The 11,887-nt window shown below is 49.7% G+C and overlaps 1 protein-coding gene across 2 annotated transcripts; it reads right to left on the bottom strand.

Annotated features, from left to right (window-relative positions):
• Window positions 1-8,325: 8,325 nt before the first annotated feature.
• Mchr1 (melanin concentrating hormone receptor 1) lies at window positions 8,326-11,674 on the bottom strand. Of its 2 annotated transcripts, XM_041672279.1 has the most exons (3): window positions 11,388-11,489; window positions 10,322-10,427; window positions 8,326-10,106 (listed from the first exon to the last, which is right to left on the bottom strand). In XM_041672279.1, exon 3 carries the CDS (start codon window positions 10,060-10,062, stop codon window positions 9,127-9,129), a length of 936 nt encoding a protein of 311 aa, XP_041528213.1. In that variant the 5' UTR covers window positions 10,063-10,106; window positions 10,322-10,427; window positions 11,388-11,489; the 3' UTR covers window positions 8,326-9,126. The 2 variants fall into 2 exon arrangements, with proteins under 2 accessions (XP_041528213.1, XP_041528212.1); XM_041672278.1 differs by lacking the exon at window positions 10,322-10,427 and having other exon boundaries at window positions 11,388-11,674.
• Between the last annotated feature and the right edge of the window lie 213 nt (window positions 11,675-11,887).

Below are 11,887 nucleotides of genomic sequence, written 5' to 3'. Positions count from 1 at the left end.
ATTCAGGGGCAAGATAATAAGGCTTCTTTCTCTCCTGCCCTGCTCTGGTGTGACTGGGAAGAATACCTACCCCACACAGGATAAAAAGAGTGTCTTCTTGGGCATGAGCAGACTTCCTGCCATGATGAATTGTAGCACTGCTCCACAGTGGCCAGAAGAGAGATTTAGAGGCTCTGGAACTAGGAGGAGGGAGGAAGTGAAGGACTCGGGTTCACTGTTCATAGCTCAGAAGCAGAGTGGCCTGGCTGGGTCAGGGAGGAGAGGGCAGGGAGAACCTCCCGTGCCTTGGCATAGATAGACTGCAGGAATCTCAAGGCCTGCCAGCCAGCCCCCATCCTTCCTAATTGTGGTCCATTCCTCCTTCCCCGGGTGCCTCAGGCTAAGGCTACCTGTGCAGAGAGCAGAGGCTGCTTGGAGAGGCAGTGACACCACGAGGTCACTTGAGCCACAGTAGGCAGGTGACACATAGGACCTGGCCATGAACACTCAGAGAGGTTTCTGAGAGGGAACTGGCCTACCTAGCTACCTGCAACCCTTCTGTCTTAGTTAAGGCTTCTATTGCTGAGAAGAGACTCCATGACCACAGCAACTCTTATAAAAGAAAACATTTAATTGTGATGGTTTGCTTACAGTTCAGAGGTCCATTATCGTCATGGCAGGAGGCATGGCAGCATGCAGGCAGACATGATGCTGGGGAAGGAGCTGAGCGTCCTTACATCTTGATTCAGAGGGAACAGGAAGTGGTCTGTCTCACTGGGTGTGGCTTGAGCATATATGAGACCTCAAAGCCCATCTCCACAGTGACACACTTCCTCCAGCAAGACCACACACACTCCAAGGCCACACCTCCTAACAGTGCCACTCCCTTTGGGGGCCATTTTCTTCCAAACCAAGACACCTTTTCTCCCAAGCTGGAAGCTAAAATTGGCTTATTCAACCTAAATAAAAACCAGAGAAATCTCCAAACGTTAGCCTACTGGTAGACTGGGTATGCTGGCCCACACCTCTAATCCCAGTACTCAGGAGGCAGAGGCAGAAGGATTTTTGTAAGTCTGAGGTGGACAGAGCTATATAATGAGACCCTGTCTCAGAAAAACCTCCCACAAAAAAAAAAGAAAAGAAGCATTTTTCTTTTAAAATGTGTTTTATTAAACTTTAGTGTGTGTATTTGGTTGTGTAAGGTTGTGTGTGTGTGGTGTGTTTGTGAGCAAGTGCAGGTGCACATATGTGCCACAGTACTGGTGGGGGACAATTCTGTATTCTGTCATTTACGTTTTAAATAAATGCTGATTGGCCAGTAGCCAGACAGGAAGTAGAGGCGGGGCAATGAGAACAGGAGTATTCTGGGAAGAAGGAAGCTCTTCCCCCAGTCCTGCCCAGATCACTGAAGAAGCAGGATGTGACCTGCCCTGCTGAAAAAGGTACCGAGCCATGTGGCTAACATAGATAAGAACAATGGGCTAATATAAGTTATAAGAGCTAATAAGAAGCCTGAGCTAATGGGCCAGTCAGTTTTATAACTTATGTAGACCTCTGTGTGATTTTTCTTTGGGGCTTACTGGCTGCGGGAACCTGGCAGGACAGAAACCCCAACAAGCCCAGCCCTCATGTTACACAGTACACATGTGGAGGTCAGAGGACAATTTTTTTTCTTTCTTTTTTAAATGATTGATTTATTTTTCGTTTCATATGCAATGGTGTTTTGTCTGTATGAATGTCTTTATAAGGGTGTCAGATCTCCTGGAACTGGAGCTATAGACAGTTGTGAACTTTTGTGTGGTGGCTGGGAATTGAACCCAGATCTTCTGCAAGAGTGCTGGTACTCTTAACCACTGAACCATCTCTCCAGTCCCCAAGAGGACAACTTCTCAGAGTCATTTCTCTTCTTCCACTGTGGGTTCTGGGATTGAACTCGGGTTGGCAGACATGTATGAGAAGCACTTTGGTTCACTGAGCCTGCTCACCTGCCCTCTCATGCTTTAATAAGGACTCTTCCCTTCTTCATAGCCTGGGATGCCCACCACTCATCCTCTCCTCCAGGAGGTAGCCCTGGAGCTAAGTGAGTGGCTTGCACATCCCATCTCTGACCATCTGGAGGTTCTGCATTCTCCTGGCCTCTGAGAGTGAGAGCTGGGTGGGCTCTTGGGAAAGCCACCCACCACTCTTTAGCTACTTGCTTTCCCTGACCTCCTCAGGTCAAGCTACTGACTCTATAGGACTTAACGGCTGATCACAGGCTTTGGAGGGTAGCTTAGTCATTTACCCTACTCCTGATACTAACTTCTGTCTTAGTCACTGTTCTATTGCTGGGAAGAGACACCATAACCAGAGCAACTCTCAAAAAGGAAAGCATCTAATCATGGGCTTGCTTACGGTTTCAGGGGCTTATAGTCCATTCCCATCACAGCAGGGAACATGGTGGCATATAAGCATGGTGCTGGTGGAGCTACATCCTGGTCTCTAGGGAGGGAGGAATCAAACTTGGGTTTTTATGCTAACTGAACTATCTTCCTGAGCCCTTAAATTTTGAAAAAATTAATTATGTTCATGTATTTATATGAGTATATGTCTCGGGGGGTACCTGCATGCCACAGTACGCGTGTGGGGGTCAGAGAACAACTTCTAAGAGGAGCTTCTCTCCTTCCCCCAGATTGAACTCAGATCATCAGGCTTGACAGAAAGTCCCTTTACCCTCTGAGTCATCTGGCAGACACCACTCAATTTTGTCAAAAGGGCAAGAATTCCATTAAACTGCAGAGGAGAAAGAACTTAGTTGTTATTTTTTTTTCAAATCTATTTTTTTCCTAGCAACAAGGCATCCAGAACCAATTATTACTAATTTGAGTTGAGTAAAATACCATTCTAACAATAAAGAAGAACAAACCAATTTTAAAAAATAGACAAAGGACTTGAAGACAATTTCTCCAAAGGAGCTATACAAATGAAGACTGAGCAGATGAAGGTACGCTCGACATCACTAATGATGAGGCAGCAAAGACCAGTTCACATCATTTGAACAGGTTTCACTTCAGAGAATAAGAAGAGGGGAAGGAAAAACAAAGCCGGTGTGAGGGTGTGGAGCGCTGGATCCCATGTATGTTCTGATGAGAAAGGAAAACGATGCCGAGGCTGCAGGTCTTCAAAACGTTCCGCATAGAACTGCCATGAGAGCCCACAGTTTTCCTTCTGGGTAAATACCCAAAGGAGCTAAAAGCCCAGGCTCCAACGGTTAACATGGACATGTTGACAGCGGCATAATCTACCCGCCGTAGCCAAATGATGATGACATCGTGTGTCCATCCCTCGCTGGAGATAAACACAGCCTTAAAGGATTCTGACATCCGCGGCAATATCAAAGGACTTTAAGGACATCACACTAGGAGAAATAAACCAATCGCAAATCATGGATAAACAGCATGTAGTTCCATTGTGGGAGCCGCTTAGAACAGTCAGATTCATAGACTGGTGATTCCGGGAGCTGGAGGCAGGGGAGAACGAAGCAAGTTCGTGTGTATTTATTTTGTGTGAGTGCATTTGCACACGTGGGTGCAAAAGGGAGCCAGGGAACACACTTAGTGTTGTTCCATCCGTGCTTATGCATTTTCATTTTTATTGTGTTTGCATTCATTTATTGCTGTGTATGTAGAAAGCACCTTTATCCACTGAGCCATCTCACCAGTCCCACCCTGGTTTTGGAGATGGAATCTCACATTGGCCTGGAGCTCATTGATTAGGCTAAACCAGCTAGCCAGGGAGCCCCAGAGACTCTTCCGTCTGCCTCCCCATCATTAGGATCATAGATACATACCACTGCACCCGCTTTTTTAAAAACATGGATTTGAGGTTCGAACTCGGGTCTTCATGCTTGCTCAGCGAGCACTTCTCTGCCTGAGCATCCTCCCAGCACATGAGCTAGCATTTAACTGGAGCTTTAGTTTGGGATGATGATATTCTGAAGGGGGATGGTGGTGGCAGCTACACAATACTCAGTTCAGCTGGGCTGCGGTGGCGTCTGTTTTAAGTCCCAATGAGGGAACAGCTCATGAGTGAAGGACGTCTTCGGATGAGATTAGTATACGGATTGGTAATTCTATGGGTAGTACTACTCGGTTGTCTACTTCTAGGAGGCGAAGTTCTCTGGGCTTTAAGTCAGGGGTTGGAATCATGTATGAGTCGAAGCAGAGATCCTCGTAGTCTGTGTATTCATAGCTTCAATATCATTGGTGGCCTATTGTTTTTACTGTGAGGGCTGGGTTGTTAATTTCGTCTATTATGTACAAGATTCGTAAGGAGGGTAGGGCGATTAGAATCAGGATTACGGCGGGTAAGATGGTTCAGATAGTCTCTACTTCTTGGGAGTCTATAGTGCTAGTATGAGTTAGTTTTGTTGTGAGTATGAGAGTAATGATATATAGAACTAAAGAACTGATTAGAAATACTATTATAAGTGTATGGTCATGAAAATTTATTAATTCTTCTATAATAGGTGAAGATGCATCTTGTAAGCCTAGTTGGAATGGATAAGCCATATAAGATATATAGAGTTTAGTCTATAATTTAACTTTGACAAAGTTATGTAATTTATTTACTAATATCTCATTGAGATATCTCAATGCTCAGGAGGCAGGGGCAGGGGAATCTCTGAGTTGGAAGCCAGCCTGGTCTGTACAGTGAGTTCCAGGAGAGTGAGTTTTCCAGACAGAGAAACCCTGTCTGGAAATTCAAAATAAACAAAAACCACAAAATCAAAAGGTCAAAGTAGCAAAGCATACATTTTACTACAATTTAAAAAACAAGCCAAAGACAAAAGTGAAAGGGCAGGAAAGTCAGTTCCCAGGGCAGAGGAGCTTGCCATACAAGCCTGATGGTTCAGTTCCCAGAACCCGTGGTGGACAGAGAGGACCAAAGTTGTCCTCGGACTGCAGGGCCATATTACACAGGCCCATATTTCTACCTCGAATGGCGGCCAGACTTTCAGGCCACAGTTTGCACCTGCCACACAGGAGGTGGTCACCTAGCCTTTCCCGGCAAACTGAGGGCATCCTAAACAAAGGGTCAGGAGATGCTAATGTCACTCTGCTCCTTCTTTGTCATTTGGGGGGACACCTGGAAAAGAGGTGTTAATTCAGTCTACGTGACAGAGCAGTCATAGATAGGAAGACGTGACAAAATGGGCATAGAAAGGTGTGGACGTGACCACAATTATTCGCCTGGCTACCTAGGAAACAGAATGCTAATGAACTTCCCCCTCAGTTTACAGTTTGGTATGAAAGTTGTTTGGAGAATAAACATGTGTGAATTTTCAGGATGTGAATTCAGGATTTCATGAGGGAATCCCTGATAATTCTCTCCTGATAAAGTCATGTGAGTTGTGTCTCAATTATTCCCATGCCTCCCCGCTGGTCCGAGAAATACTTTATGGTCCAGGCTGATCCTGACATCGGACCCCCCGCCACACGTATGTGCATATATGGACACACACACACACACACACACACGCACAATAATGAAACTAAGAGCAGATGATGCCTAGAACAGAAGAGAAGCTGCTGGTCCTGTTGCATGGTGCCCTTGCTGCCTGTGGAGGGTTCCTGTAGAGGGGCTTCCGGGTGGTCTTTTTTTTTTTTTTTTTTTTTTTTTGGTTTTTCGAGACAGGGTTTCTCTGTGGTTTTTGGAGCCTGTCCTGGAACTAGCTCTTGTAGACCAGGCCGGTCTCGAACTCACAAAGATCCGCCTGCCTCTGCCTCCCAAGTGCTGGGATTAAAGGAGTGCACCACCACCGCCCGGCCCAGGTGGTCTTTTGTACCTGTGTGCTGTGCAGCCATAAGCCAGGCTGTGAAATTCCTCTACCTCGGAGAGTTGTAGGAAAGTCATCCTCACACCTGTAGAGGAGATGTTTCCTGAGGAGAATCCCTGTAGAAAGTTCACTGCGTCTGGGGAGATTGCCTGCTGAGGTCCCCGAGACCCTAGCTGTTAGTTGGGTGGAGTGAGAGGGAAGTGGAGAGATCAAGGCGTAGTCCTCATGCTTCTCAAACTCTGCGTCTTCCAGTGCTCACCCCAATTCCGGCTCGCCAAGTCCTGACAGTAAAGCTGCACTCATTCCTTGAACCTGGCCAGTAGCCTATCCCAGAATCCCCCATTCCTGCCAACAATGTCAACAAGCTATCCTACAGCTTAACAAGCTGTCCTACAGCCTACACCTGACTGTTGTACCTTGTACGGAGCTTTTCCCTTTCCTCCACTTCCTCCTCTTTTCCTTTTCTCCCAAGTCTTGTTATTGTAGCCCAGGCTGACTTGAAACTCCTGATCTTCATCTTCAGCCACCTAAATGCTGGGGTTCTGGGCGTGTGTCACCACACCTGGCTGCCTAAGTTTCTGCTGACCCAGTGACATCTCAGGAGTTGCCCAGGTTACTGATGAGGCCGGGGAGATGGGAGTGGTGACAGTCTCCACACTCCCAGTATAACTTCCCACCTCTCTCGGCCTTCCGGACACCCTCCTTGGTGCTATCCCCCGATCCCAGGTCTTCTGCCCTTTCTCCTGCTTACATCACCACCCACTCTCTCAGAGCTCAGCATACTCAGCTTCCATGTAGGTCTCTTCACTGTCAGATCAGCAGCTCGAGGGAGAAAGGCCCTTCCTTGGAGCTTCTGAGGGGTCCACCCTTGTTGGCTGGGTCACACGTATTCCTAGGAGAGGCTGAGAGGCCGTCTTACCTGGCTCCCAGTTTCCTTGGAGGGCTGTGGGTGTGGAGGTCATGGGAAACCTCTTCATAGACATGCTAGGTCGAGGGAAACCTCTTTCTCCACTGGTGGGATGGAGCTGCTCCTCCAAGGATTTACCTTAAGGCTTCTATAAGACTCTTTTTCTTCTTAGGAAGGTTCTAGTAGCCCAGGGCGGACTTGAACTCCTTTTTTTGTCTTAATAGAATATATTTTTTTTAAGCTTTGACAATTTCATACATGTAAGCAATGTACTTCAGTTATATACACCCCAAACTCACCCTCCCATTCCCCCAGGCACCCCCAGCAGCATGCCCCCCTTTTCTTCATTTTCCTCTCCTCCATTGCTAATATAACCCATTGAGTGGGACTAACGCTGCCTGTGGATGCCGACGGGTCCTGTGACCGTGGTCACGGCTGCCCTGAATCCGTGGGTACAATGACCGTGTCATGTCTCAAGCACAGCCTTTCCCAGGGCTCCTCCCTGTCCTCCGGCCCTTATGTTCCTTTCCACTCCTGTTTCACAGTTGAGCTCGGATTTTTTCCTTTAAACTTTATTATCGTGGTGCTGGACGTGGATGTGGGGTGTGGAGGACAACTTCATAGAGTCAGCTCTCTCCTTCCACGTTGTTTACCTGTGTGGCTTCTGGGGGACAGACATGTGTGACAAGCCCTTTACCCTTTGTACCCCTTCTCAGTCCGTCTGCCCCCGACACACGCCTGCCTTGAACTCTTAAGTCTTCTGGCTCCAGCCTCCTTCACGCTGAGGTTGCACATATGCATCCCCACATCCACTTCCCCACTGAGAATCTTGGTTTTTCCCCCCCACTGGTCTTGCGCCTAAACTAGACTTGAAGCTTACCTATGGCGGCTAGCGGCCTTCCTGTTAGGAGCAAGGAGCGCTAACCTCAGGTGTGTGTGTGGGGAATAACTGCTATTCGCTAGCACCTGGGGAGGCTCCCTCAGGTATTCTAAGTGGTTACTCCTGCAAGTCTGCAGTGAAAAGTGACCCAGCAAGGGGTGGCCCAGCCTCCAGGACAGTTGCTCTGGCCTCTGGACAAGTTGCTCAGGCTCTCTCATTTATGTCTGCTGAGCATCACGCTGACGACGCCTGCGCCCTCTCGATGACAAAGCTAAGAAGCAGCAGCATGACTGCCTCCCAGCGGCCTGAATGGCCATCTGCTTTTAAGGTGCCCAACGAATCTCAGCTGCAGCAAACAGAGCCTAGCTCAGACTCCCCCCCCCCCCCCCAAGAGCCAGCCTTGCAGCTGATGACTCAGCATGAGTCAGGGGTGAGGGGAAGGGTCTGGGGGAGTCATATGGGGGTAAAGTTGGGGACCTACGGGGCAGCATTGATAATAATCAGGAGTCCAAGCCAGGATGCTGAGTCTGCAATCGAAATGAATTCACAGTAATTCCATTAATGTCACTAACTCCTCTCTGTGGGTTTAGAAAGACAGATTCCTTACTTCAGGCTCCCTAAAAATGCAGTCCCAAACAAGATCCGAATACTATAATCAAATGACCCCTATTTCCTTGTATAGGACTCACCCCACCCCCAAAGCCCAAGCAATTACGCAGGAGTCTCCAGAATGACGTGGGTCGAGATTTGCCTTTATTTCGTTTTGATTGGGAGTGAGAGGCACAAGCACTAAGATGACATTGACATCAGGCACTGGAGTGACCCCCTGCACATGCAGAACACATGGATGCTGACTCTGGATCAGCCATGGACTGTGCCCTGGAAAGAGAATGTCCCTGTCACTGCCAAAGCCCCTTACCCTCATTTTTATTCGCGATCCACATCATCTCGAGTCGCTTCATCAAGTCTCAGTTATTGGATCATCCAACACATTGGGCTCTTTTGATTTTTAAACTCCTGTGGGCTCAGAGCCCCACCCCAGTGTAAACATGCATCCCCTACACGGAGAGTCAAACCCACATGGGATGCTGGAGCTGAGACTGCATGCTTCATAGATGATCAGCAGCTTAGAAGAAAGGCTGCCTTTTTCACACCAGTGAGAGATGAGAGGGAAGGCTCAGCTTGAACATCTCACAGTATGACCCCTGTCCACCTCCTAGACCTGCCTGATTGCAGCTAGGCACCTTCAACCTCTTCCCTTGGGAAAAAGATGTCTGTGAGCTAACAGATAGAGCCCCCTGTGGACCAGTCAAATCACCATTTTCTTCTCTCTCTGCCAAGGGGATTTCTGAGGTTTGAAGCTCCCCACCAAAACCTGGCTGCAAGCCTCCCTAAGCAATTTATGAGCCCTGTGGAATGTGGTAGCTACAAGCCCTCAGCCTCCAGCCTCCCTGCCTTCTCCCAGGGTAGCCTTGGATTTATCTCAGTCTCTCTCCCCAAGGTTTGGTGTGGTGACCTGCCTTGGAGGTGAGAGGGGAAGTGTCAGGTGCCTTTGCTCTCTGTCCTGTCCTCATCAGCTGTCTGAGCATTGCTGACTGTACGAAGCTGCCCCTGGGCCGCGGGCTTCACGGACAAGACCAAGCGTTTCCGAAAGGTCTCACAGAGTACTATGTACACAAAGGGATTGAGGCAGCTGTTGGCGTAGCCCAAGCTGATGGCCGCATTGTACAAGTAGACAAACGTGAGGGTGGGGCGGCTGATGGAGAGCTGGGTCAGCTGCAACACGTAGTAGGGTGCCCAGCACACAAAGAACACCAGGCAGATGGCGATGGCTGTGCGAGTCACCCTCTTTGTCCGAAGCCGGATGCTGCGTTGAGAGGCTGGGGCCACCGAAGAGGTCATACGCTGCAGTATCTTCACGTATGCAGCAGTGATGACCACAAAGGGCAGGGCGAAGGCCAAGAAAAACTGGTATAGAGTGAACCAGTAGAGGTCAGTGTCGGGGTTTGGCAGGCGGATGCCACAGCCCACAGCACCCCCTGGGAAGGGGATGAGCCTGGCATAGAGCCACACGGGGGTGATGCTGATGAAGGAGAGAGCCCACAGGAGGCAGATCACGAGGGTGGCCATAGAGGGCTTCCGGAATTTGGTGGAGGAGATGGGGTGGACGGTGGCCAAGTAGCGATCAATGGCCATGGCGGTCAGGATGTAGGTGCTGGTGAACTGACTATTGGCATCCATGGCGGTGATGAGGGTGCACATGGTTTCCCCAAAGTGCCAGACCCCATTGCCCATGAGCTGGTGGATCATGAAAGGCATGCCCAGGAGGAAGAGCAGATCCACCACCGAGAGGTTAATAATGAAGATGTCCGGGACGTTGCTGCACCAGTGTAGCTTGGATTTTTTCACCACGGCGAAGATGACTGTGGAGTTTCCCACAATGCCCAGGAGACAGATGGTGCCAAACACCGAAGGCATAATGATGTTGATGTAGGAGACACTCCCTTTTCGAGGAGGTGACCCTGAGGACAGAAGGAACAAGTGTGACCTGCCATCCGCTCCAGAAGCTGACAAGTTGCCATCCAGTGGCACTCCTGCTGATTTCTCGTGGTCCCCATTTCAGCTTGAGGTCACGATCATCTCCCACCACCTTCCCTCACATGCTATTGTTAATTCTGTCCCTTACCCTCCTCCACTGTTCCCTGCTGAATACTCCTACCGAATTTTCTAGACCCACCTGTTACTCAAAAGACCTTCACATCAGTCATTTACACAGAGGGCCGGGAGTCAAGACTCCCAGATGTCTGCTGAGAACTCCACATCCCTGAGGTTCACCAGGAATCCTTGTCAAAACAAAAAAAAAACTTGAAGGACGTTCAAGAACGCACTAGTGTGTGTGCATGCCCATAAGCGTGTATGTGTGTGTGTGCGCACGCGTGCGTGTGTGTGTGTGTGTGGTGTGTGGTGTTTTCCTTATTTGCACACTCATCATTTCAGAGATAGCTGGCCAAAGGTTTTATACAGATTCCTAGGCATATCCGGGGAGTGACTGTCACTATGGGTGTGGGGTGTGTTTTAGGCTCAACAGCCCAGCCCTCTCCAGGCTCCCGACAGGGATTTCCTTGGGCCATGTCTCCTGAGCCTGGGCTTCCCCAACAGGGCTGAGACTGATGCTGTGTTATACCCCAGAAGCTTGAGAATTTTCTCCACATAAACCCTTCCCCTTCTCTCCCTTCTCCTTCAAAGCTAGAATTTCAGGGCATTGCCGTTCTGCAAATGTCAAGAAGCTTAATTCACCAGAAAAGTTAATCCTCTCACACCCTGTGAAGTCTTTTGCTCCCAGCAGCCTCTGCTAGAGGACAGCAAGGACCACTCGGACCCCATTACCCCAGTGCGAGGCTAGAGGATTGAGCCCAGGGTAGCGGTGAATCAAAGAGCTTCCGCTGGCTCCCACATGCTACCCGCCCGCTCTCCTCTCGCTTGCTTTTCCAGCCTTGATTCCCCCCGCCCCCCAATGCAAAGCATATTTGGGACTCATCCGCAAGCTTCCCCCTGTCTGCCTCACGCCTCGCCACCAACCCTTGTTATTTCTAGATGTACCTCTGCCCCATCTCTGTTCCTTCCTACCCCTTCTGTCCTAGCTGGTGTCCCCTCCTCTCCTCTTCCCCTCCAGGCAGAGCAGACTGCAGATCTTAATCGCCGAGAACTGTAAAATAAAGTTTCCTAGGCAGTTTGGCTCTGGAGGTGAAACCTTCCCATTTTCCACACCCATCCCGGAGGAGGGAGGATCTAACTCGACTCACCGGCCAACGTGAGATTATCCTGGCCATCGGAGATGTTGCTGGCGTTGGGGCCAGTGGACAGCAACGAGGCTTGCAGATCCATGCAGCCGGTGCAGGTCGCCTGCTCCCTGGAGTTGAGAGCCCGTCCACCCACGCAGGCTGCGGCAGCCTCCAGTGCCTGCCACCGCCTTGTCCCAAGCGTGAGCCAGCCCTGCAGTCGAGAAAAGGGTCTTCCTCTAGCGCCTGGCAGCCTCTGCTGCCTCTGAGCCCAACTGCTCGCCCCACTCCCTCCTTCCCAGCTCCTACTGACATCACCTAGACACATTAACATTCGGAGGCAGATGCACGTTAACCTCTTCAGTCCCGGCTGCAGCTCCCACTCCTGACTGCCTGCAGAGCAGCAACTAGGCTCAAGCAGCCCCATATGGAGGAGCCTTCCTTCTTACTGGCTCCTGGGGCTGTCTCCTGAGCTCGCAGGGGTTGCCAAGCTCGCTTTGCATGACCATCCAGGTCTCCGCAAA

This window comes from Microtus oregoni, unplaced genomic scaffold (assembly GCF_018167655.1).
Source record: "Microtus oregoni isolate MIOR12 unplaced genomic scaffold, Mior012 000022F_ref0000154, whole genome shotgun sequence".
In the NCBI taxonomy this organism is placed as follows: Eukaryota; Metazoa; Chordata; class Mammalia; order Rodentia; family Cricetidae; genus Microtus; species Microtus oregoni.
Note: the sequence above shows the minus strand (reverse complement) of the source record. Positions and strands in the feature narration are given on the sequence as shown.

What these genes read in the sequence shown, in the direction of transcription:
- Mchr1 (XM_041672278.1), bottom strand. Translation starts at nt 11,469, where the DNA reads ATGGATCTGCAAGCCTCGTTGCTGTCCACTGGCCCCAACGCCAGCAAC. An exon ending in GGATAATCTCACGTTGGCCG is followed by an intron (nt 10,107 to 11,387) that starts GTGAGTCGAGTT and finishes TTCTGTCCTCAG; the next exon opens with GGTCACCTCCTCGAAAAGGG.